This window comes from Coccinella septempunctata, chromosome 2, assembly GCF_907165205.1.
Source record: "Coccinella septempunctata chromosome 2, icCocSept1.1, whole genome shotgun sequence".
Classification (NCBI taxonomy): Eukaryota; Metazoa; Arthropoda; class Insecta; order Coleoptera; family Coccinellidae; genus Coccinella; species Coccinella septempunctata.
Window position 1 is genome coordinate 31,864,420 of NC_058190.1, and position 25,185 is coordinate 31,889,604.

The 25,185-nt window shown below is 36.3% G+C and overlaps 1 protein-coding gene across 1 annotated transcript in view; it reads left to right on the top strand.

Annotated features, from left to right (window-relative positions):
- LOC123307714 overlaps positions 1–25,185 on the top strand; it is a 465,084-nt gene that overhangs the window by 231,978 nt on the left and 207,921 nt on the right. The window contains exon 3 of the mRNA XM_044890127.1: positions 24,393–24,598. Coding sequence (XP_044746062.1) covers positions 24,393–24,598 — 206 coding nt within the window. The remainder of the gene's footprint in view (positions 1–24,392; positions 24,599–25,185) is intronic.

Genomic DNA, 25,185 nt, shown 5'->3' on the forward strand with positions numbered 1-25,185 from the left:
TCTTTAACATATATTGTAGGGAACGATATCAATGTGATTTACTCAAAATGTCACAACACGAATATCTCTATGAACTTCTCCAATTGTTCGATCGGCCGCATAAATATCAACATTCCGATATGAACATAGAAAATTAATGAAGTGTCAAATTTCACTAGGTATCGATAGAAAATTTTTGTAATCTAGAATTCCCATTCAATTCAAAATGTGGTAGACGGAAAAATCTTGTTATCAACTCGTTTATTAATCTCGAACATTACGAGCCTCGCTTTGCTCGCACGTTAAAATATTCCAATAATTAATCGCTGTCATTAATAACCTAGTTGATTAAATAACTATTCCTGTTACGGTGAGAACCGTGAGATCCCAATAAAGCTTGTGATGATCATTTTCCATAGCAGCATCCGGATGCTAATTGTAATAATAATAGTTATTATTATTAGGCATGTATTTAAAAAAACAATTTTTTTTTCACGAATCCTCATTTTCATACCGAACCATAAAAATTAGGTGAATTCATAAAACTACTTCTTAAAGAATTCCAAAACATTTTTACTTGACCACTGCCCACAATGGCTCAATCTCATTCAAACAACTACTGCCTCAGGTGTAGTCCATTTATAATAAATCTATGAATAATTATGATAAAAAAAATTTCGTTAATGAATTGATTATATGATATCAGAGAATAGATACTGAAAATAGGAATTAAGAATCAACCGAATTCAGGAGGGACGTCTATTAATGAATGAATTATGTTCAGTTGTGAAGTTTTTTACAATCATAGTGAAGATGAAGGGTGGGTGAAATTTATATGCCATTATTCATACCTATTTCTATTTTCTGATACGGTTCGTTGTACCTATTCTGTATTCTTCTTATTCATTCGCTCTTTCATGACAAGTAAGTGATACACCAATATCATCAACTCTTAAACATACTTTTACACATAAGAATATGAATTGCTTCACTATAATTAAAAAACATGCTGAAAATAATGCTCGGCCATCAATCTCCGCGAGATATAATCAACTCCATATTAAAAAAGCTGGAAATGGAGTCGTTCAAAACAGAAATATTCCATACCATTAGCGCTTTCTACCGCCACTAAAATTTCTCATTCTTCCGGCATTCCGAATTTCATTCGTTCATCTAGAAATTAGCATTCGTAGTGTTCCTCTAATTTACATTTACAGTAAATTTTTGTGGTATTCAGATAGGTTCTATCGCCAGTAGTTCTGAGAACGGAATCCATTTCAGTTTGGAACAAGAAAACACATTTTCAGTCGCATAAATCTTCATGAGAATATAACCGCGAGTGGACATAAATCAAAAAGTCTTGATTTTTTGGGGACAGAAAAGTCCATTCAAGATTAGATATCGGGTAAAGTGCGAGGATTCTTATGAATTGTTGGCGAGATAAGAAACTTTTCAAATCTAAACTACCCAAAGGTATACATCAAGTGTTTAAAGCCATCTCAACAAATTAGTGAATTATTAAACCAACTTTAATTAGCTGTCGTAGAAATATTACAGATTCACCCGCTCCTCCTCAGACTATTCACAAAGTTGTCCTGAGCTGCTGAAAATGGAATGGCACAAAAGGGGAGGCTCTTAATTATAAAATCAATTTGGGTTGTTTGTGACGTTTTTCTGATGGTGTAATTATCCATTTCTTCCTCATTGATCCGTAACAAATGTTTTTGGGGACGAGTATTGATTGAACACAATATGATGATGGCTTGCTAGTAAGCTATAGATCGTAACATCTGATGATTGTTACGTATCTCTTTGTTCCTCCTGCCAGAAGGCAAGACTCATTTATGGTCGAACATAATATCACCTACTAACTAATGAACTATGGAGAGTAGAGAGGAGAACGATCGCTATAGGTACTTAAAATTTGTCTCTAAAAACGGCGAAAATAGGAGTCGCTGCCATCGCTAGGAGATGACAGCTGATTGAAATAAACTCCCCTTATTTTATTTTAGGTCACTGTAGGTTTTTCTGATGATTTTTGAAGTACGTTTCTTTGAATGTTCAATTAATACCTACTACTTTTCTGATTAATGTGCAATAAAACACACATAATTCATATTATAAAGGATGGTAATTTATCAGGTTTATTCATTCATAATAATAATGAGAAAATTAATGTACCTAAATCAAATCGAATTAGTGATTAAAAAAAGGATATCTACATATTTTTATAATTGTTTTTTGGAAATAGAATATAGATATTAAAATCGATAGTAATAGTTGGTTTAATGCAATCTTCAAAATAATGTACATTCAGTCAGGAGTAGAACATATCAAGACAGCAAAAGGTAGCAATGTCTGACTTATCTCTTGTTACCTATAAGGCTCTGTTATTCAATTCAGGATTAAGCCGAGATTTGAGTTGATCCTGGATTAACGTGATAGATTTGAACGGCAATGTCAAAATTAATCCAGGATTAACTTTAATCACGAATTGAACAACCGGGCCTAAGATTAGTTTTCGTTTCCAATACGCAGCTGAGAACCATTTTATACACAATATATTATGTTATGCCAACGAAACTCTTCAGAAATGAAATAGTTTTCACCATGCAATAATTTTCAAAAAACATTTTGAGGTTTTCACCAAAAAAATTTAACAAACAGCAACTATGGAGCTTGACGATAACCAAAACAGTGAAAGTGATAACGCCTTAAAAGGAAGTGAATAATATTAAGAATTAATTCAGATGCATACCACCCGTCGATATGAATATCGACAGGTTTCACGATCTGAATGAGCTAGTCAATTCGCTCATCGTCAGGGCCACAACCTAGAGTACGCTCCATCGAAGAAAAGCAGATGCTGACCATGGTTTCGGTCTCGTCCTCGTCAGAGCAACATAGCTTCTTCTTCGATGGAGTAACGTTTCGAATTGACGGACCATTATTCGATAATCGCACGTGCCATTGAGTTCTATCCAGTAACTCAGAGTATTGAATGAGGGTGTACGTCCGTCACGTCAATTTAGGTCCATGTCTCCAGCCCCCCCAAATTTGAATTTTCACCCTTTTTTGATGCTAAAGTTTTGTATCGAAATGTACCGTTGGAAAAAAGTTTTGTACCCCTAATTAAAATGATGAAAATACGGTTTTCAGTTTGGGGGGGGCGTAGACATGCTCACCCCCCACCTTTGAAATTGCAAATTTTTTATATCTCAAAGTTTTGTACTAGTTTTGTACCGAAATGTACCGTGGAGAAAAAGTTTTGTACCCTAAGATTAAGAGGTCTTAGGAGGGTTTCAAATTGGGGGGGCTGGAGACATGTTTTTGAAATAATAAAGTTTCGGTTTCCGAAACAAGCTGAAACATGTGTACCAGTTTTGTTCCGTTGAAAAAAAGTTTTGTACCCTAATTAAAATGAAGAAAATACGGAGTTCAGTTCGGGGTAACAATAGACAGGCTCACCCCCCACTTTTGAAATTGCAAATTTTTTTTCTTCCAACGTTTTGTACTAGTTTTGTACCGAAATGTACCCAAAAGAAAAATTTTTGTACCCTAAGATTAAGGGGTCTTAGGAGGGTTTCAAATTGGGAGCCTGGAGACATGATTTCGAAATAATGATATTTCGGTTTCCGAAACAAGCTGAAACATGTGTATTAGTTTTGTACCGAAATGTCCGTTGAAAAAAATTTTGTACCCTTATTAAAATGAGGAAAATACGGAATTCAGTTTGGGGAAACTGTAGACATGCTCACCCCCAATTTTTTTCATTTCAAAGTCTTGTACCGAAATGTACCGTCAAGAAAAAGTTTTGTAATCTAAGATTGAGAGGTCATAGGCCATTCTACGAGAAAAATAAAAATTTTCAATTTTCTGATAACAGTTGAATCTATACTAATAATATGGAAACAAGCTATGTTTCAATCTCGACTTCGTAAATTTATAGATTTCAATATCGGGAAAAGAAGTCAATAATGGGTCTTTCTTCAATAAAGAATAACACAAAGAAATACCCATTATTGACTTCTTTTCCCGATATTGAAATCTATTAATATGGAAACACATTGACGTCTCTTTTTTTTCAAAATCGTGTAGCATATTCTCACACAGTTTCCAAACACTAGAGATAAAACACGAACAATCAACATACTATCAACATTGTTGATACTATGGTATGCTCTTGTTTGGTAAACTCACAACCTCTTTGTCTTTCAAGACTTTCTGATTCACAGAAAACGCTAACACATGGCGAAATAGTAAATAGATTCTTTCGAAAGATTGATAATCTTCAGCAATATTGGGGTACTCAATTTATCAACAGAATGTTTCAGATTTCCCTTCTGTCATTTGACCATTTCTGGAGTAATTTTCAATTATAAAAGCTTTTTGCTTTTGTACATTTCGGTACAAAACTTCGAAAGAGAAAAAATTTTAATTTTCAATGGTGGGGGGTGAGTATGTGGACATCCCCTCCGAACTGAAATACGTATTTTCGTCATTTCAATTACTTTTTTCAATGGTACATTTCGATATAGCGTTAAACAAGTGCAAAATTGATGACTTTTTCCAACGTCGCGTCAACATGTATTTCTTTCTGATATTAGGTTAATCAAATTTGACTTTATCAAGAAGAAAATTATGATGTGTGCAGAAAGGAGGTAAATCTAGGGACGGAGGATGTTGAGAAAAAAATTGAATTAGTCTAACAATTAATTTCGTTTTCAAAACGGCACATATCGGTACGAAACACATGTTTCAGTTTGTTTCGAAAACCAAAATCTTATTACTTCGAAAAGATGTCTCCATCCCTGGAATTCTCCTAAGACCCCCAAATCTAAGAGTACAAGACTTTTATTGACGATACAAAACCAGTACGAAATTTTTACATAGAGAAAATTTGCTTTTTCAAAGGTGGGGTGTACTTGCCTATAGCCCCTTGTTGAAAATGATAATTCACTCATTCTATTTGGGGCAACAAAATTTTTTATCGAAGGTACATTTCAGTATCGAAAAAGTATAAAACCAATATCCGATATTCCTTGGTGTAAAAAAAATACCCCTGATGCCTCAATACTTTATATGGAGAACAGGTACACCCCCGGGGTAGAGAATTGTGCCGTTTTTGTGACGGTACATTTCGGTACAAAACTAGTACACATGTTTTAGCTTATTTCGGAAACCGAAATCTCATTATTTCGAAAACATGTCTCCAGCCCCCCCAATTTGTAACCCTCCTAAGACCCCTTAAACTTAGGGTACAAAACTTTTTCTTGACGGTACATTTCGGTACAAAACTAGTACAAAACTTTGAGATAAAAAAAATTTGCAATTTCGAAAGTGGGGGGTGAGCATGTCTACGACCCCCCCAAACTAAAAACCGTATTTTCATCATTTTAATTAGGGGTACAAAACTTTTTTCCAACGGTACATTTCGGTACAAAACTAGTACAAAACTTTAGTGTCAAAAAAATTTAAAAACTCAAATTTGGGGGGGCTGGAGACATAGACCTCGTCAATTTCAAACGTTACTCCATCGGAGAAGAAGCTATTTTGCTCTGACGAGGTCAAATGACACCGAAACCATGGTCAGCATCTGCTTTTCTTCGATGGAGCGTACTTTATTTGGTGGCCCTGACGATGGAAAATCGGCTAGCTTTTTGAGATCGTGACACCTATCGATATTCATCGACGGGTGGTATGCATCTGAAAACCAAAACCCTTTGATCAAAATGGCCATGTGAAATCTCACGAAATTTCATATGTTTCTGCAAATGGCACTCAAATTAATATTTTAACCCGAGTTTTAACCAGACTAATTGATACATTTTTGAAAAGACAAGAAAAACATATTTTTCATGTTTCATGAAGTTTAGAATATTTTTTCATATCAGGGCTATGGGAAAGAAAACGACATTCGATATTACATTTTCTATCCAGCTAATCAACGTGAACGCTATTTTATTCAATAATTCTCGTTTTCATAAAACCTCGTAAATATTTGAATTTATAAAGCGATAATTTCCCACAGAATTTATGTTTCATTTTCAAACGGCCATCGCTACAAATGGAATCAAACGATATCACACAAATAGTGTTTGAATAGTTCGGCATTCAACATGAAAGTAGGGAATGAGCGAAATGAGGAACTATAATTAAAACATAAAAATTTTAGGATGCACCAAGGTTGACTCACAAAAACTTTTCCATTAAATATTTACAGATTAAACTCGAACAGGATTTTCATGAGATTTTCATCTGAGCCATCTCCTGGCATGCAAAGTTTTAATGACCTGGGCTGTTAACGGAGCACTTTCGAACATTAACTGTGAGCAGGTCTAGATTTCACGTCATTATTCAATATGAAATTTTACACAGTAGGTGTACCTGCAGCACTTAATGAAAATCAAAACGGTGTTTCGGAAAAAATTTGCATTTGCTATTTTGTGCTCAATTTGAATGCTTTATGTGGGAAAACGTCACTGGCTTCCTGTTTTTATAGGATCTCTCAGTTCTGCAACACAATAATTGTTTTCTAAAACTTTTATTGAAAATTTGGTTTGGTGTGATTTAAGAGTCAGTAATATAATATCATAGATATAGAGCAATGGACTGAGCATTTCCTTTCCATCTGTGAATGAAATACGGCCAGAAAAAGTGACAGAGAGAAACTGAACATAAGGACAGCTAGTTGTCATCTTCTAGACTTTCTCTATGTCTATGTATAATATATAAGCCATATTTTGGCGATTAAGCGTCTTAATCGATGTCTTAAAGCGTCTTTAAGCGTGACGTCATTAATTTTGTTGTCGCAAAAATAGAATATCACTGATGGTTGAGTCATCTGTCGTTGTCATTAGACAACGAATCGAATTGTGAATTTTTCAATTTCTGTTCTTTGGCTATTATTTGAAAAATATTTATTTATTCTGAATGATAATGCAGAAACTGCATTATTGGCAATAAAAGCACTCTTCCCTAGTAGGAATTCAAATCAAATTCGATATAAACAACATATTCTCTTTCCGCTTAAGTTCATTCATTGCTGTATCCCGTTACCGGGAATAAATCTACAAAAAGAAGAAAAAAAAAAAATAAATAAATAAATTTGAACAGACTTGTAACTTCTCAGTGCTAGTTGCGACTGTGTGCCCTCCTGTGACTAAAGAGACCCAACCGTGACCTGCAGATCCTTTCACACTCAGGGCATGGATAGTCTCCAACCAGATCTGGCCGCCGCTGTATCCTTCTCGATTCTCCATTATAACTGTGGACCAAAGACCTCCACTGTGACCTGTCTAACGCTAGTTGTTTCCAGTTATGATTAGCATTAACTGATTTTAGGGATTGATGTAGTGTATCCTTAAACCGCTTATACTGGCCTCCTGGTTTCCGGGCTCCCTCAGTGATTTCGCCGTATAGAGCTATTTTGGGGAGTCTTGTGTCCTGCATCCTCAGAATGTGGCCGCTCCATCTGAGTCGGGCCCTCGTTACTTGAGTCTCAATTGTTGTACAACTCGCGCGCTGCAAGACTTCTGCATTCGAAACTTTGTGGAACCATCTGATGTGCATTATCTGTCTTAGATGACGTTGCTGCGTCTGTTCAAGCTGTTTAATATGTCGCCTGTAGGGAGTCCAGCTTTCGCTTCCGTAAAGAAGCGTTGGGAGGACCACTGCTCTGTAAACAGCTGTCTTGGTCTTCAGATTGAGGTCGTGATTTTGGAACACTCTGTCTTTCAGCTTCCAGAATGCCCGTGATGCCGAATTGATACGGTTGTGTATTTCCGTGTCAAGGTTAGCCCTAGTATTTATGAAGCTTCCCAAGTATTTGAACTGCTCGACCTGTTCTAGAGTTTCATTGTCCAGGCTGATATCTGTTTGAAGGCTTTCTGGCGGACTTACCAGGATTTTGGTCTTGTCAATATTGAGTCTAAGGCCTAAAGCTTCGTATATATGTTTATAGGTGTCCATCATTATCTGTAGATCCTCTGAGCTGCTAGCGATGAGTGAACAGTCGTCTGCATATTGAAGTTCCGTGATAAACTTGGTACGGGTTTTTGCTCTGAGGCGCTTCAGGTTAAACAGGCCTCCATCAAATCTGAATCTTATCCCAACACCTCTTACGGGCATGCTCATGTCAGCAATTATCGATACAGCTATGGCGAAAATATTGAACAGTAAAGGCGCTAATACGCAGCCTTGTTTTATTCCAGAGTTGGTTGAGAAATGGTCGGTTGTAGAGCCATTATGCTGTATTCTAGCGGTGTTGTTGGTATGAAGGCTTTTACACACTGCTAGGAATTTTTCGGGTACTCCAAGACGTGCCATGATTTTCCATAGCGCTCTCCGATTCACCGAGTCGAATGCCTTGCTTAAATCGATGAAGGCTGTATAAATCCTTGATTGTTGTTCACGGGCCTTTTCTTGTAGCTGTCGCAGTGTAAAAATTAGGTCCACCGTACCTCGATTTGGTCGAAAGCCGCACTGGGATTCAGGTAAAAGCTTCTCTAAGAGTGGAACCAGACGATTAGCCATAATCTTCGAGAGAATTTTACCGGCCACATTAAGCAACGATATGCCCCTGTAATTGTTGCAATTCGACGTATCGCCTTTGTTCTTATAGAGGTTGATAACTAAAGCGTCTCTGAAGTCTTGTGGCACATCTCCCTGTTCCCAGATCTTGCGGAATAGTATTAGGAGACTATTGACAATGTCCTCATCCAAGGCTTTGAATATCTCCGCCGGAATGCCGTCTAGACCAGGTGACTTATCATTTTTCATATTTTTAATCGCGCTTATGATTTCCGACATTGAGATTTCGTCATCAAGCGATGTCATCGGACTATACGCGGGGAGCAGGTCTAAAATGGATAAATCCGAGTCGTTATTTTGATTCAAGACCTGTGAGTAATGCTCCTTCCATCTTTCGAGAATTTTTCTATCATCAGTTAGAATAGCTCCATGAGCATCTCTTATAGGAAAGCTAGTTTTTCTGCTTGGACCGTAAACAGTTTTAATAGCTTCGAAAAAACGCCTGTAGTCATGGTTATCGGCGTAAGCTTGTATTTCCCTAGCTTTTTCTTTCCACCAGCTGTCCTTTATTTTTCTTATTTCTTGACGGACCTCGCGTTTTATGTTTATGAAACCTATTTGGGCTGCAACATCGCCAGGCTTGTTAATTGCGGTTTTCATCGCTTTGTGTTTTGCGTCCAAAAGGGGTGCGATATAAGTTTCGCTGTCGGCAAACCAGTCTGGGGATTTTCGGGAGCTTTCTGTGCCCAGTATTTCTTTCGCTGTATTTGTAAGGGATGACTTGAAACGGAGCCAATGAGTCTCAATGTCGTCGTTATAATCCGGTGGTGTTAGGCTATCTTTGACGGCAGCTGTGAATCTGTCCTTTGTAGAAGGGTTTTGTAGTTTGGATATTTGAAGGCGCTCTCTTGGATACTTCGGCTTGCGTTGGTATTTTGGGCGCATTGAGATTTTCATTCTCGAGATTACCAGCCTATGATCAGTCCAGCACTCCAGATCTGCTCTGGGTTTAGTGACCAACACCTCTTTCAGATCTTTCCTTCTCACGATCACATAGTCGAGGGTATGCCAATGCCCTGAGCGCGGGTGGCGCCAGGTCCCCCTTGAATTGGGTCTCGTAATAAAATAGGTGTTCGTTATACACAGATTGTGTTCTGCACAAAGAGCCAGCAGACGTTCTCCATTCGAATTGATGCTGTCTGTGCCGTGTTTCCCTATTATTCCCGGCCATAGTTCTGAGTCTTGACCTTTGCCCACTCTAGCGTTGAAGTCTCCAAGGAGAATAATTCGTTCCCGTTTTGGGATTTTACTTAATGTAGCAACGAGTGTTTCGTAAAAAGTGTCCTTTAAGTTGTCAGAGGAGTTCAAAGTGGGTGCGTATACTGCAATGATGTTCACAAACGTGTTATTCGCTGCAGGAAAACGTAGGGTCATTAAACGTTCTGAGATACCAACTGGATTTTCGGTAAGTTTGGCGGCCAGGTCGTTTCTAATGGCAAAGCCTACGCCATGTTGTCTGATTTCGCCTTCCGGCAAGCCTTTCCAGAAAAAAGTATACGCTTGTTCTACCAAGCTACCTTCGTCCGAAAAGCGTGTTTCGCTTAAAGCAACTATTGCAATGGATGTTCGTTGCAGTTCCTTATCGATTAGGGCAGTACGCCTCTCTGGTCGGTCGGCCTTGGGGTTGTCTAGCAAGGTTCTGACGTTCCATGCTGCAAAAGCTATGTGCTTTTCATTGGTGTTTGTTCGATGATTCACTCGCTCAGGCACCCTCCCCCGGAGATCCGAATGGGAGGGTATTTTACCTCCGGATACGAATTTTGTCCTGTTCGACTGATCCATCTTTTTGTAGGAGCTGCGTTAGAAGGTGTTCAAAAGCTGCACTGGTAACGCTGTCAGTGCAACTTTGGTTGCAGCTACGACTAGATTATCTTGTGGCACAGGCATCCTGAGACGACAAGGTCTGAGACGTAACTTGAGCAACGCAGAGAGCCATTTCCTGCTCAAGCCAATGTTTAGGCTACGTAATTGTGGGAAACAGAGTTATACCGCTCATGTTCGGTCGCCAGAGCCTCGTTCGTAAGAACAGGGTGCACCGCGAGTAGGTGAGGTTGGCATTTGAGAGGAGAGGCTATAAAACGCATCCTTTCCCCTTACACCCCTTACACTTAAGACGACACAGGCCAGAGACAAGATGACTCTATGACACAGGCGCTCTCCACAGACCGCCAGGTTCCGCTTAAAGCGTCTTAAAGACTGACGTCATGACTTATTCGCTCGAATAGCACCGCTTAAAGACGCTTCACGCGTCTTAATCGCGAAAATATGGCTTTATTGCAAACAACGTGAACCATCAATTCGATTTGACAAACTAGCAGAATTCAAATTTAGGCCCATTTTTAGAGACACTGAATGGATGTAGCCGATGTTTGATGATAATTTATTACTAAACTTGAAACTATAATACTTACAAGATTTTTACTAGGATGAGGTATTCAACCACTACATGTGTTTTCACAGAAGCATCTTCAGGGTTGGTGAAGGTAAGTAAACTGGTGTAGTTGCAGGTTGTTATATTTTGCATTGTAAAAATGATTGTTATTTTTGAAAAATGATTGAAGTTTAATGTCATAAGAGTTTGTCAAGTGAAAAGATATAAAAATTGTATTAAACTTTCTTTTTACTGCTGCTCCATATTATTCAGTCCTTCATTGAGATATTCGGTCAACTGGTAGGTGATTTTCGAATATTTAACATTTGGCGACCGTGACAGGACAACAACGACTATGGAAAAGTTAAAAAAAGGACTAGCGGTGACCAAGTTTTCAATGATATCATGAATTTGTTCAACAAGACAGATGTGGATAAAGTCGGCATATTCAGTGGAGTCAATCTCGAACAAAAAATCGATATTCTGATGGATTTACAAAAACAACTCGTGGATTTTCTGCTAGATAAACTTTCGAACAGGGAAATTATTGCAGACAATATTTCTCAGTGCTTCAAAGGGGCACTCAGAAAACTTGCCAAAGACTGGCTGTTTTTTTGGAGTCAATTGACACTGATGACGACATTGCCTTGGAAGATAAGTTCCAGTATTTGATTCAGGCGACGATACCTAACACAAGGGCTCGTCAACTTGTTGATAGTTACCCTCCAAGTGCAGAAAATTATTCAGAGGTAATCAGCAGATTCCTGATGTCAAACGAAATACTTTTTTCCTATACCATTTTTTCTACTTCGACCCTGATAAAATGATTTTTATCAGGCATTTTGAGTTTTTATAATGAGCTGTGTCACCTCTGGAAGAACAAAATTACCTTCAGAATATCAAGTTAAATCTGTGACACTACACATTTATGGATCTTTCAAACAAAGTTGTATTTAGTCAAAGTACTCAATTTTTTGAGTTTCACAGATATTTTTAATTTTTGAAAAACATCAAATTACTCCAAAACGATGAATTATACGGGAAAATATAAGAAATACTTTTATTTAACAAAACTTTCAAATATTCATTAGATAGCGTTCAATTTATTAGCTTCAAGAGTTCTCTGAATTTTTGGTATTTTCATGGTACGTAATGATCATTATGAGAAAACTGGTGATATCTTGTGTTCGAAAAAGATTAATGAAATACATGAAAAACTATATTCCAAAATTAATTTCATTCGATGAAACCGTTTGCAAGAACATTTTCTATGGTTTTTCAACAGACTGTATCTTTTGAACCAGGACGATTCCGAAAAAATGGTGAACAAGAAAAGTGTTTCTTTTGACCTCAAGAATCTACCTTTAAAATATTTGTACAAGTCAAAGACTCGCCCTGTATATTTAAAGGTTTCACAATTCTAATTATAAAAATGTAGTGGTCGTGACATTTTGAAAGTGCATCTTCTGAATCTAATCATGATGCTTGTACCACCATATTGTTCGCAAATTGAATACATGTGATTAAGTCATTATTCTTCAGCATAATTTTCTATATCATTGAGCTCAAAACAAGGAAAATTAAAGCTACTTTCTGCAAAATCTGAAACGCTTAAGATGTATCAACGTTCAAGAAGAGAAATTCAATAGTTAATTTGTCATTTCTCCATTGGCTCAGCTGAATTCTAACTTTTTCAGGAAAACAGCGATGTGATTGTGGCGAATGATTGACCTGGCTATTTTCGACAGTAAATTCGTTCTCTTTGTATTAAGAATCTGAGCTCATAAATCGACGGAAGAGTTAGTTAGAAAAACTTGAAAAAAATGTGGAGATCTTTTTCGGTATATTCCGCATACCACATGCTATAAATTCGGTGCTTGCCATACAAAATAAAACCCACCAATAAATCCGATGGCTGCTCCGGCTTCTTCGATGAAGAAATAAACTCCTTATCTGCTTTTAGCTTGATGAAATTTCCGGGTTTGCTGTATGGTTATGTTATTCGATTATGCTGTCCTCCCTTGTGTTTTGCCGATGCTTCGACCATGTTTACGGGCGACTTGTCGAAAGTCGTTTGATTATTTTTGATTTGTGTTATCGAGAATTGGACGTTTCCTCTGATGCCCCTCTCAGACGATGACCGAACTCTGCCGAGAAATATAAATTAAACGTATAATAAAACTGTCGTTTTGAGTTTGGCGTAATTTTCATCGTTTGATAAAGAATTGTTGGAACTATTCGGAATTATTTATGAATCGTAAAGCGAGAACACCGTTTTCCATAGGAGGGCCAGACCAGGAAAGTTTCCTAGATGGAATCAGTCATAAATTGAAATAATAAGATCATAAGGATAATGAATTTTGAATACGAAACTTCCCTGAGCAGTCTGGGAGAATATTACCAAGAACGCTTTGCAATGATGAGGTTGTTATTTTGCATCAATTTAATTAGCACTGTACATAATATACCCTCACGTGAATGTTTAAAACAAGACATCTTGGATTTTGTGTAAAAGTGAGTAGATATATTAAATATGTAGGTAGTGCGAAATCAAGTGATTGGAAAGTTCTTTTTGGTCTGGTGGTATTGAAGAAACTTAGACAAAATGCTGACGATGAAATAATAAGAGACATCATACGGATTAAAACGTGTGCTGAAATATATGCAGTGAAAATGAGCAGTTAGGTGATTCAGCGTTAATTATCTGGTATCACTAAAAAAAAGAAATAACATATGGCATGAAAACGACAATTGTGTTTATTTAGATGTTGAATTTCGTATCAGACAGAAATACACCGTGAGGCCGTGTTTAAGTTTTGGATATCACTACTCTTATTGATTAACGGCCGTTTTCAATAATCATATCTATCCATTGTTTCAGTTACTGAAGATAGAAAATGCATGTGATTTCGTTTCTATGATCTATCTGTAGATATATTTTAGAATGGTTACCAATGGTTACTAATCGTCAGTAAGTGAAATGATGGATATATAGGTTTATTATTCCACAAAATAATCTAATACTTAAGTTGGTTTGAGTGTCTTAAATAGTGACTCCTTGAAAGTCGAACGAGTGCAATTCATTAAGAGCATGTTCAAGCTAATGCTGTGTTATTTTCATCTCTAGTGGGATTTTGTATATTAACACTCTATTTTGTGCTCAGTTAATCTTTTTCTGAGATACAAATTAGTGTGTTATATGTATATCTTGTTACAGTCTCTGTTAGGTATTCTATAGGCAGCATTAGATCTTAGAATATTATGATTATTATTGTCTAATGGGAATATACTTTAAGTCCTTTCGTTTGCATAAAAAGTGTAGCACTTTTCTACACTAGATTTGATTTACAACAGTGTAGAGGAAGTGTAGTCTACACTACAGGACATTCTCATCTATTCGACTTACCTTTTCTTGCATGCTCAGGAGAGTCTCTTATTAGTGCTATTACTCAGTCATCAACCAATTGATCCAGTCATTCAATTCGGAGTATGGGAAGTGTGTTACTAATAGTTCAAAATCAATGTCAGTCCTACTGAACATCAGGAGATGAGATAAATGAGTCTCTCAGTATCTCATAACCCATCATCGTGGTAGTGAAAACAATCTACGAGGGGCCTGTTCCGATATTGCTGGTTTTACTGGCCAGTAATCGAATAACAATAGAACTCGAACGACTGGGCCAATAGGCATCTTCTCTGAAATACTGACAGTACTGTTCAGGAATATCGGAACAGACGGTACAACTATATTAGATAGGTACGTCTAATTCAAAAGAATTATGGATTTGTGAATAACCAAATACTATTGAAGAAAAAATTCTTCCATTGAATATTTGAAAATTTAATTTTCCCTTTTTCTCAGTGTTTTCTCTCTCAAATCGCGTCAGTGTGATTTTTTTTTGTGGATTGATCTTACTTGTACAGGGTGGGCCAAATAGGTGATATCTGAACTACAACTTTTTAAACCAACGACATAGAGGAATATGAATGACACATTACGTTCGTCTTTTTTCCAGAAACTTATAATGCCATCAACTGCATTCCTCTATCTTCTTTTGTTTTCGAGTTATAGGCTAAAATTGAAATTTGGGCGATTTCTACGTTGGTAATTATCCCCATTTTTGCTAGGATGTTGAAATAAAAACATTGAGGAGACACTTTCTTTATAGCAATCCAGTGGCGTACTATGTCAACATAAAGTTGTGTTTATCAGTATGAAAACAGTAGTTTAAAATGAAAGAATCGCCATTTGATCCCCGTTTCAGAAATATATCATACATCGCCCTCCGTCTTTCTAAGTCATTTTAAACTACTGTTTCCATAAGACAAAACACATCTTCATGTTATAGCTCAACAAATATACCTGTTGAAAAAAATCCTAGCACGCCACTGGATTGCTATCAAAAAAGTGTCTTTATAATTTTTTCATTTCAACATCTTAGCACGAACAGAAACGGAGCCTATAACTCGAAAACAAAAGAAGAAAGAGGAATGAAGTTGATGGCATTATTAGTTATTAGCAAAAAGACGACCGTAATGTGCCATGCATTTTCCTCTATCTCGTTGGGTGGAAAAAGTTGTAGTTCAGGTATCACCAATTAAGCCCAGCCTGTACATCTTGTTCAACTTTTTTTGGTGTGTAATTCAATTGGTCATTCGATACTGTATGCCTAATAAAATTGAAAACATTCATTATGACCATTATGACTCAACTTCTTTGAGATCATTTATGTAAGTGTATCGAAGTTTTGTTTCATGTCTATTGATGTCTTTTTAAATTTTTTAAATTTCTGAAAAAAATTTTTTAGCCTTGAAAAAGGTCCGATTGGCGACCGAAACGTCGGTGTAATGATTGAGTAGGGAGTGGTGAAATAGATAATCCAAATACCCGATAATACTTTTATGGATTCGATAACATGGATGACAATATGAACCCAAATTCATTATTAGTATATTTTATCAATAGTTGGTACATAATATTTTGAATACCAGACTGGAGAGCACCTCAGAATAACATGAACTAACTGACTTCTAAAGCGCAACAAAATTCAGGCGAAAACTGTAATGCTTTTCTATTAATAACTTCATAGCATATTTAATGAATTCATCAAACTATTCAATAAAATTCTCAGAATTTTTTATATATTCAGTAGGTCAACAATACGTACATCGATTCGATTACTGAAAACAAGAATCACAAAACATACGAGTAGTATCAATATTGGTTCAGCATATTTTTTAATCGCCAGTCATTTTTGAATGTTTACTCGTATTTGTTCATGTGTAGATACATCTGTAGTTTCAATAGGACACGAAATTAATCCTATCGTTATTTAGGCAAAATTGATGATTCAATTCAATGCAATGGTCGTTTCAATATCAAGATATTAATATGTAATATGTGTGTGTTAGTAGGTACACGTCAATCGTTAAATATCAAAACAATTTGGATATTGGATTGAATATATATTGGATCCTTCATAGTTGTAACTGCAATTAAATGAGCGAAAACGTTTTTTTCACATTCAACTTGATTTTTCGAATGCACTGGGGACTCTGTACAGGTATTTAAACTCCATTCACTTTTATAAAAGCATTTGTTGGCCATAAAATAATTATCTTGAGTATTTGTAACTAGAACGGAGTAAGGTTGGAAGTCATGCAATGTCGTTACTGTTAAAAAACCGTTGCCACAACTATTTACCAAAGAGGAAGTTGATCTTCGTTGTTGCCGCTGGAAAAATGCCAAAGAGACAATACAGAATATCAGGAGGTGCTATTTAGAACTCAGATTCACCCATTTTAATAGTAACCCCTCGAGTATCCCTGATGTTTTGAAATCCTCAATATATCCGACGATATCAAACATATTCAACCTTTATTAGTAAGGTTTTATTATGTTTCATCTTAAACTGAAGGAGTTATATTTTAGCTGTATGTTTCCACAATCAGAAAGATTGTGAATGAAGAGGATGATGGTAAATTTGGAAACTCATGTTGCATCAGATGTATTTCATGATTGGGTTTATTTTTGAATTAATCTTTGAGAAGAATCAATTATTGATGTCGTAACGGCTTCACCATTTCATTACTTATAGTTCAAAAAACGAAAAGGTATTTCTTAGGTACGAAACCACCAATTTATTTGGCGTTTTCATTATAATTCTTACTTAATTTTGCTGAACCTAAAAGAATTTTAAAATTTTCATAATCGTCTAACTAGCACTATGTGATAAAGATATCTTACAAAAATCGACTGTATAAGATAATCAAGATGGCGGTGATTATTGGAAAACTTATGATTGATTACAAGTTTTCCAATAATTCCATGAAATTCCAAAAACCTGACTGGAAAGTGGACTCGTGATGTACTTGGTTGATCCCAGAAGACCCAGTCTTCAGCATTCTTTGCTTCGAAGTATACTTTCGATGAGCCAATGTATGAAATTTTGGGAAAAGTTGATCCAACCTTAGAAAACTGCTATAGTACTCCATATTGTTAATGGATCGAAAAAACGATAATAAATCAAGGATTTTTTCGTGGTGACTCATTATCACATACCTACCTCATACGACGCCACTGCACAAGTATTCCTTGATGAAGTAACATCTGCTATTGTGTTCCAAAAAAGAACGAATTTACTTACAAAAACGAAATATCATGAAATATATCGAAGAAATGACAAAAACGTAACGAGGTATTGACCTAACAATCCACTCAACATAAAGAAAAACCTAACCTAACCTAACAATCCACCCAACATAAAGAAAAACTTTGTAAGGCCATCACTGAATTCTTAGCCGAAAATATATTATATACCCCATTCACTTTTATTTAAGCACCAGGTTGGCCATGGAAATTTGACACATTTTACTCTGTATAGTATGAAAAAACGAAAATGTGGGGTTATGACGCTTGTCAAAATATTCTTGGGTTTTAAATCAGCACTATGTTATCCGTTCTACGTAAAAGTCTCAGTAATTACGTATTTTATCAAAATATGTGATGAAATATGATGGATAGAATTAACGTTTAGTTATATAAACTGATTGAAGGCATACCAAATCTAGTTGTTTGCATGGAAAATACAAGAGATCAGTTTTTAAATATATTTATTTTTGCTATGGGAGAAAATTGGATTATTGACACATAATATCCAGTAGCTTGAGGAGAGATAATGTTGGTTTCCTTCTTTGTCTAGAGGTTGAATACGTTAGATCAGTTAAAGATTTAAAAAAAAAATCAACCCGAAGATGAAATGCATATATGATGCGGTGGTTGGAAATGGTAAATTAAAGGATAATTACAGAATGTTAAATTCTTCAACAAAATCAATTTGCATCAATGGGCGTCAAAAGAATTGGCGGAAGTTTCAAGGCAAGAGGAACTTTTAAACAAAAATTTCACATGAATTAAGGATTAACAGGACAACTGGAACGTATTTATATCTGTTAATTTTTGATACTTTGATATTATTATGATAATTATATATATTTATTTATCCCTCAAGACATTTAGAATGTTAAGGCAAGTCAAATGAAAAATAGAAAAATCAATTTTCGGGAACTTATTCTACGCCATATCATCGAAAATCCTCTAGTAACTTTTCGCATTCGTTCACCCTAAAATAAGAATGTAACCAAAATAAGCAAAGAAAACAGTTCTCACTTCGCTTTCCCTGGAGTTTCCTTCGAGCAAAATGACATGCGGGACAATGAAATCTACTGAATCTCATTGAAAATTTTCTGCTCTTTTCAAATATCTCTATCAAATCCCAAAATTTTGATATACAGGGTGTTGAATCCCAGGTTGGAAGATGTCCCATATTTTTCAATTGCTGACCTGGAATTTTTTGGAAATTCAAATGTGAGTCTATTGACCTTTGCAAGTGAATCATATATTCCAAATATCAACAGACTGTACTGGTTGGTTCAAAAGTTATGAGAAATTGAAATTTTAGGTGAATACATGAAGCTCCCTGTATCTCGGTTATGGAATTGATTAGACCCATCTAATATGGGTTTTTTGGACTCGCCTAGGTTAGCTCTAGCTCAGGTTACTGTATGTTCACTTAGCAATGACACAACCTGTATAAATTCACTCACATTGAATATATTCGCTACCGACTGATATATTGTGGATTTTGAAATATCAGGCTTACTATTTGAATGAGCGGACCTGAATTCTGAATAACACTTCATGAAACCCTGTCTTCTCTCTTTCTCAATCTTTTTCGGCATTTTTGTAATATTAATTGATATTAGTTGTGGCAAAGACGTTATGACATAACGACATTTCATGAGTGCCAACCTTACTCCGTTCTAGTTACAAAAACTATTCTATTTTCATACCAACGCATTGCGATGTGTTGGACCAGCAATCCACCCAGCATCAAAAAACTCTGTGAAGAGCTCTACTATTCAAAATTTCTTCTCTTCACACCCTGTACAACCAGAAAAGATTGAAAAAAAATTACCCTGTGCCAGTGGCATAGTTAAGGCTTTACATCTGGTGTAAATCCAACGTCATTAAAGTAATGACGATATTATAGCTTGATAAACTTGGTCACTTGTCCCATTTCATTTGCTGCTTAGTTTATGTTCCAGATAACTTAACAAGAGCCACGAATAAAGAGGAATAAAGAATAATTAATAATGTTGAGAAGTGCAATTGGGTTATTTGTCCAAACCTAGCCACCGCATTATCTAGATATTCCTGAATTGTATCTGGGGCATGTCTTCAACTCGAAAGATCCTTATAACAACGGCTATAGAAGAAGAATATTCCCATTTGAAAATTTCTTACAACTACCGATCTGTTTCCAAAATAGCTAATTTTGCTGTGTACATAATTGTTTTCGAGATCTATACGGAAGATTACTACTTCACACTTGCCCTACTTCGTCATTATTTATGAAACAAAGACATATCTAAAAACTACACAGATTCCGTTGTTGGTGCTTCCTGCCCTGCAAATAATTTCCATGAATTGTATTCCATTTGAGCAGCATCCCATTGTTTCCACAGCGTTCGATTCGTAATGCCGTTCGTAACGTTGTTCTCGCAACAATAAGACGAGGCTAATTCAGCGATGTTGATGAGACTCGTGTAGCCCCCGAATAAGCAATCTCAATTTCCATTACATGAACACAAGTGTAAAAATATCATTACATTTTGCGCAAACAGAGATAATCAAAATACAACGAAAGTAGAAGGGAATTAAAATAATACAGACAGCATAACAATTTTGCTCCATAACGCTTTCACAGTTGGCAGTAGCTCGGGAATTATCTAACTGTGATTACAACGGGAACAACAGATAAAACGCAGGTTTAATGACATTTTGCAGCAGCCTGGGACGCTATAAAATATCTGTTAATTTCCACAGACACTTTAGCAAGACATTTCGACGTTTATTGCCTAGGCAGGGTTACAATGGGGTTTATATTGTATAATCGTGAGATGAATGTCAGTCTCAGAGTTTCAGTTTTACTCCTTTTTGTCCTGATTTGGCCTGACACGCCAATCGATAACCTTTTTTGTGTGGGGTTCGCAATGTAACGTGGCGATATTTCATTATTTTAGGTGGAACAGATGTGGCGGACCGAAATTCATCCGCTGTTGTTGATGGCGGGTTGGTGTTTTATAACAAAGGAATTATCAGAGAAAAATGACTGGGTGTGCAACAGTGAAAATCCCACATTATGAATTGATACTCAGAAAAAAACCTGTAGAACAGTGGAACTTTCGCTTTAATATAGCATATTTCTAGTACACGTATTCATAATTTTAGCATTGGTTAATTTGACCACAGTTTTTCAGAATTTAACCATTTGACTATGCGAATGTGAAAGTGTCGTAATTTATTTTTCTTTGCTCCATTGTTCCACCGAAATATACATTTTTTCGATTGATCTTTTCGATTCAAAAACATTTTCGGCTACCATACTATTATATAGAAGGGGCATGAATGAATGTATTCTTGGAAAAGAGACGTGTTACTGTTAACTTTTAATGATGCACTAGTAAAGAAGTAGGCAGAGGAGGCATTGCCTCTGTCCCAAGGATTTCTAGAGGCCCCTTTTACATGAGAATATCATGAAATTGTTGATTTCCTAACACCCCTACAACAGTCACAAGGATTCTACCAAAGCAACGTGTAACTTAAAAACTTCTGAATCAACTTGCTCAGATATACGAGGATATATTGAAAATTCTTAACCTTCTAAATAACCAAACTTCTTGTGTCTTGGAGAACCAGAGTGTCGCCTATTCCATCGATTGTTGTTTTGATTCTGGATCGTAGAAATGTACCCAAGTCTCATCCATAGTAACAATTCGGTTTAAGAAGTCTACATCGTTTTCAAATCGAGCACAGATCGAACGCGATGCTTCTAGCCTTGCACGCTTTTGGTCAACATTCGAACATTTGGGGATCCATTTCGCAGCAATTTTTCTCATGTCCAAATTGACGTGAACTATATGATGAACGCGTTCGTATGAAATATTCAGTGCTTCAGATATCCGTTTTAGCCCAATTCGACGGTCTGATAAAATCATGTCATGAACTGCATCGATATTTTTGGGGACTAACACAGAAACTAGCCTGCCCGATCGGTCATCATCTTCAATGGAAAATTTACCTCTCTTGAAGCTTGCAGACCAGTTTTTAACGGTGGCATATGAAGGACATTGATCACCAAGGATATTAAGCATATCTTCGTAAATCTGTTTATCTCTTAACCCTTTTAAATACAGGTGCTTGATGATGGCTCGATACTCCAATTTTTTGATTTTCACAATTTCGGTGAGCATCTTCTTTCTCTTGATTTATTGCGTAAAGACCGTTTGCAACAGCCGAGAATTCTAGAAAATTTACTCGAGATTTCATGCGCCGTGAATTCTTTACCGTTACATACGCACTTTCATTAGAATTCCCTGTTCAGTTGCATACAAAATAATTTCTGCTGTTTTCTCACCAAAATTGTGTACAGAATTCTCCAGAAAATTCTCGGACTTAACTCTGGTTAACTTCTTTGACCTCAAACTTCACACTAGCACTTCTAATGAGTTTTTGTTCGTTTCTATGGTAACTTAATATTCTTCTATGCATGAAACTGGTCTAAGCTAACTATATATCAATACATCCTCGTCCTCGTATGAAGACTTCCGAAACTTGTGTGTTCGGAACTAGTGTTTTGTGCAACAACTTTCTCTTCTTCTCCCTAATTTTATCTTAACCTAATATTTATAACTCACATTACAAGCACCAGAATGTAACCTTAGTCGGATCGTCATATAACTGGGTTTAGTAGTCTTATAGGCATTATTTTGTTCGAACATGTCAGACTACTGCAGTCTTTGAGTCTTCTGATGTTTCAGCAGAATAATGTCAGTTGTTATATGTATACTTATGGCACGAATATCATAACACACATTTATCTGTTTTCAAGAAAAGCGGTTGATAATGAATATTACGAATAACTGGAAATATTAACCAACTGCGGTTTCGATATAAGCATAAAACGCGCGGCTGTTTGTGGCATGGAAACTTTTCTTTCTCTCTAACATTAATATAGCGTTTCCTATTTAGCTACCATTTCCGTTACCTACACTGCCTGGACCAGCTCTAGTCTTCCCTAAAATTTATATGATTAAGAGGGCAAATTATTTGGAATAGAACAGATCTTGGTGAAAAAAATTTGTGTATTTTGAAACATGATAATGAAACACAAAGCTGTTTTTACGATCAAATTTCAAAACAAAAATTCAACTACTTTCATCAACTAACCAGCTTATTTCCTTGATATAGATTCGACCAACTTTTTTCTCTTTCAACAACTGAAATAGCAATTCTAATTTCTAACTCATTTTCAGTCGATAGAAGACATAGGATTATACTGAAGTGAATTACAGTAAACGATTATAGTATATAACGTGACGAATTTTGTGTGAGTTACATACTATACTTTTTCTACGACAAGGACCATTTAAAAAAAAATAAAAATATTTTATTCATTACTTTGGATCCATGAAAATCATTGATTGTTGAAGTTAAATGAACAATTACTGAACATCTTCTCAGGAGAATTTGTGGAATGTTAAATACTGTTTCCTCGATATTGATTTTCTATTGCCGAAGTAGACGGCATTTCACGATTTGTAATATGACAGCGCTGCTTTAACTTCAAGAAACTGTGGAGCCATATGTTCTCCCTTATCTTAACCGGCTTGAGAATCCAATATTTCAGCAAGATAATGCTCGACCTCATGTTGCCAGAATTATTTTAAACTTTTTTGAAGCGACCCATGTGAATCTTTTGCCATGGCAGCCCAGATCCCCTGATCTTTCGCCCATTGAGCATGTTTGGGACATCATGTGTAGAAGGCTTGGAAATTAACCCCAGCCCCCAGAGACTTTGGCGGCTCTGAGACATGAAGTACAGGTAGCTTGGGATAGTATCCCTCAAGAAGAAATAGACCATCTTTTTGGCATCAATGGCAAGACGTGTTGGGGAGTGTATAGATAACCGCGGTGGACAAACAAATTATTAAAAAATTTAATAAAAAAATTTGTAAGCCTTTTTTAATCATAATCATAAATGACTTTCTTTGTCAGTTAGTATATTTTCGAAAATGAAAAAGTTATGACACATCTTCTAAATCGACAATATATCAGAGTTTGGTAATATCTTCAAGAAAAATGATTAGATGTATCGAGATGCGGTACCAGAAACAGCCATAATCAAGCACCCTGTGCGAAATTTGAATGTGAATCATTCGAAAACGAATGAATTAAATGACAAAAAAACAACTATTCTGAATTCAGGATAGATAAACTCTTCAAATTACGTATCACTCACCACATCCTCCCTCTTCAAAATTAAGGGTTGGTATTGCAACGTTATAGCCGTATGTACCGTTTCATCAAATTTAATCAGATTAAATTCTTGAACCACGTTTAAGAATATACCTAATATATGTATTGAATCTATTGATTCAATTTGGATTAATGAAACGATACATGCGGCCATAAGGGTTGAAAGGATATGGTTGTTAATTCAATCTCAAAAACCTCGAGTGTAAAAGCATTTTTTCGGAATATCTAAACCATATGAGATATCACATCAAAATAGAAAATTCAACTACAAATTACGATTTCACGTATGTACCACGGGGTATTCAGGGTTGAGTCATAAAAAGGACACTTCCATTATCAAGAAGTTAAACGACCGGTGTAGATTTTAACGTTGCTTGTTGACTCCGCTAAACGATCCCTCACAGTCCGTAACGACCGAACATTTCAATAAAAAACCAACATAACACCTCTCGTCGATAACCATCCACCCATGAGGAATCATCAATGCCGCTTTCCACAGCGATTCCCCCCATTAAAGCTATCAAAGCACATCAATCACATCTTTCCTAACCTTTTCCCTCTTCTTCGCAGGTATAGAGGGACTGCGGGACATGCACATGAACGTCCCCGAGGCAGTGAGGCTTGGCGATACGATCACGTTGTCGTGCAATTACGACCTGGAATCCGTGGCCCTTTACACCATCAAGTGGTACAGGAACGAGGAGGAATTCTACAGATTCGTCCCGAAGGAGTCCCCGCCGTCGAGGGTCTTCGTCATGCCCCATCTGCATGTTGATGTGAGTAGGTCTTTTCCATTTCGAGTAATGGTCGTGACGTGGGTGGCGAACTGATGATTTTCCGGCTTAACGATATTGATATTATGCGGGGATAGGGATGAGATTAAAGGGTTATGTTTCGGATATCGTTTTAGCTCATATTCGGCTGGGCCATTTGAAACAATTATATCGGGTGGCCCAAATAAGCAGCAGAGAACAGCCGTCTATTTTAGCAGTTATGAGTTTTTTCTGGAAACGCCAAGACAAGTCAATTTTGGGGTGCACGAGCAGCCTTATAATCGTGGTGTTGACCACCTCAAGAATCTCAAATAGTAATATAGATTAATAATAATATTGATTTATTTTTCGGAACATTCTAAAGTGCAGAAGGTGGTCATTATTAAAAACCTTATAAAGGGTGTTTGAAATTACGAAAATTGAAATTATTCTTTAAATAAATAAAACACATAATTTGCAATCGTTTTCAAAAACTTCCTATTGGCAATAGAAGTATCAGTTATGACATTTATGTACGAAAAATAATATCTGCCAAATGGCCTCATCTTGCAGCTCTACAGACGTCTACTCTTTTGTTTAATTTCAATGAA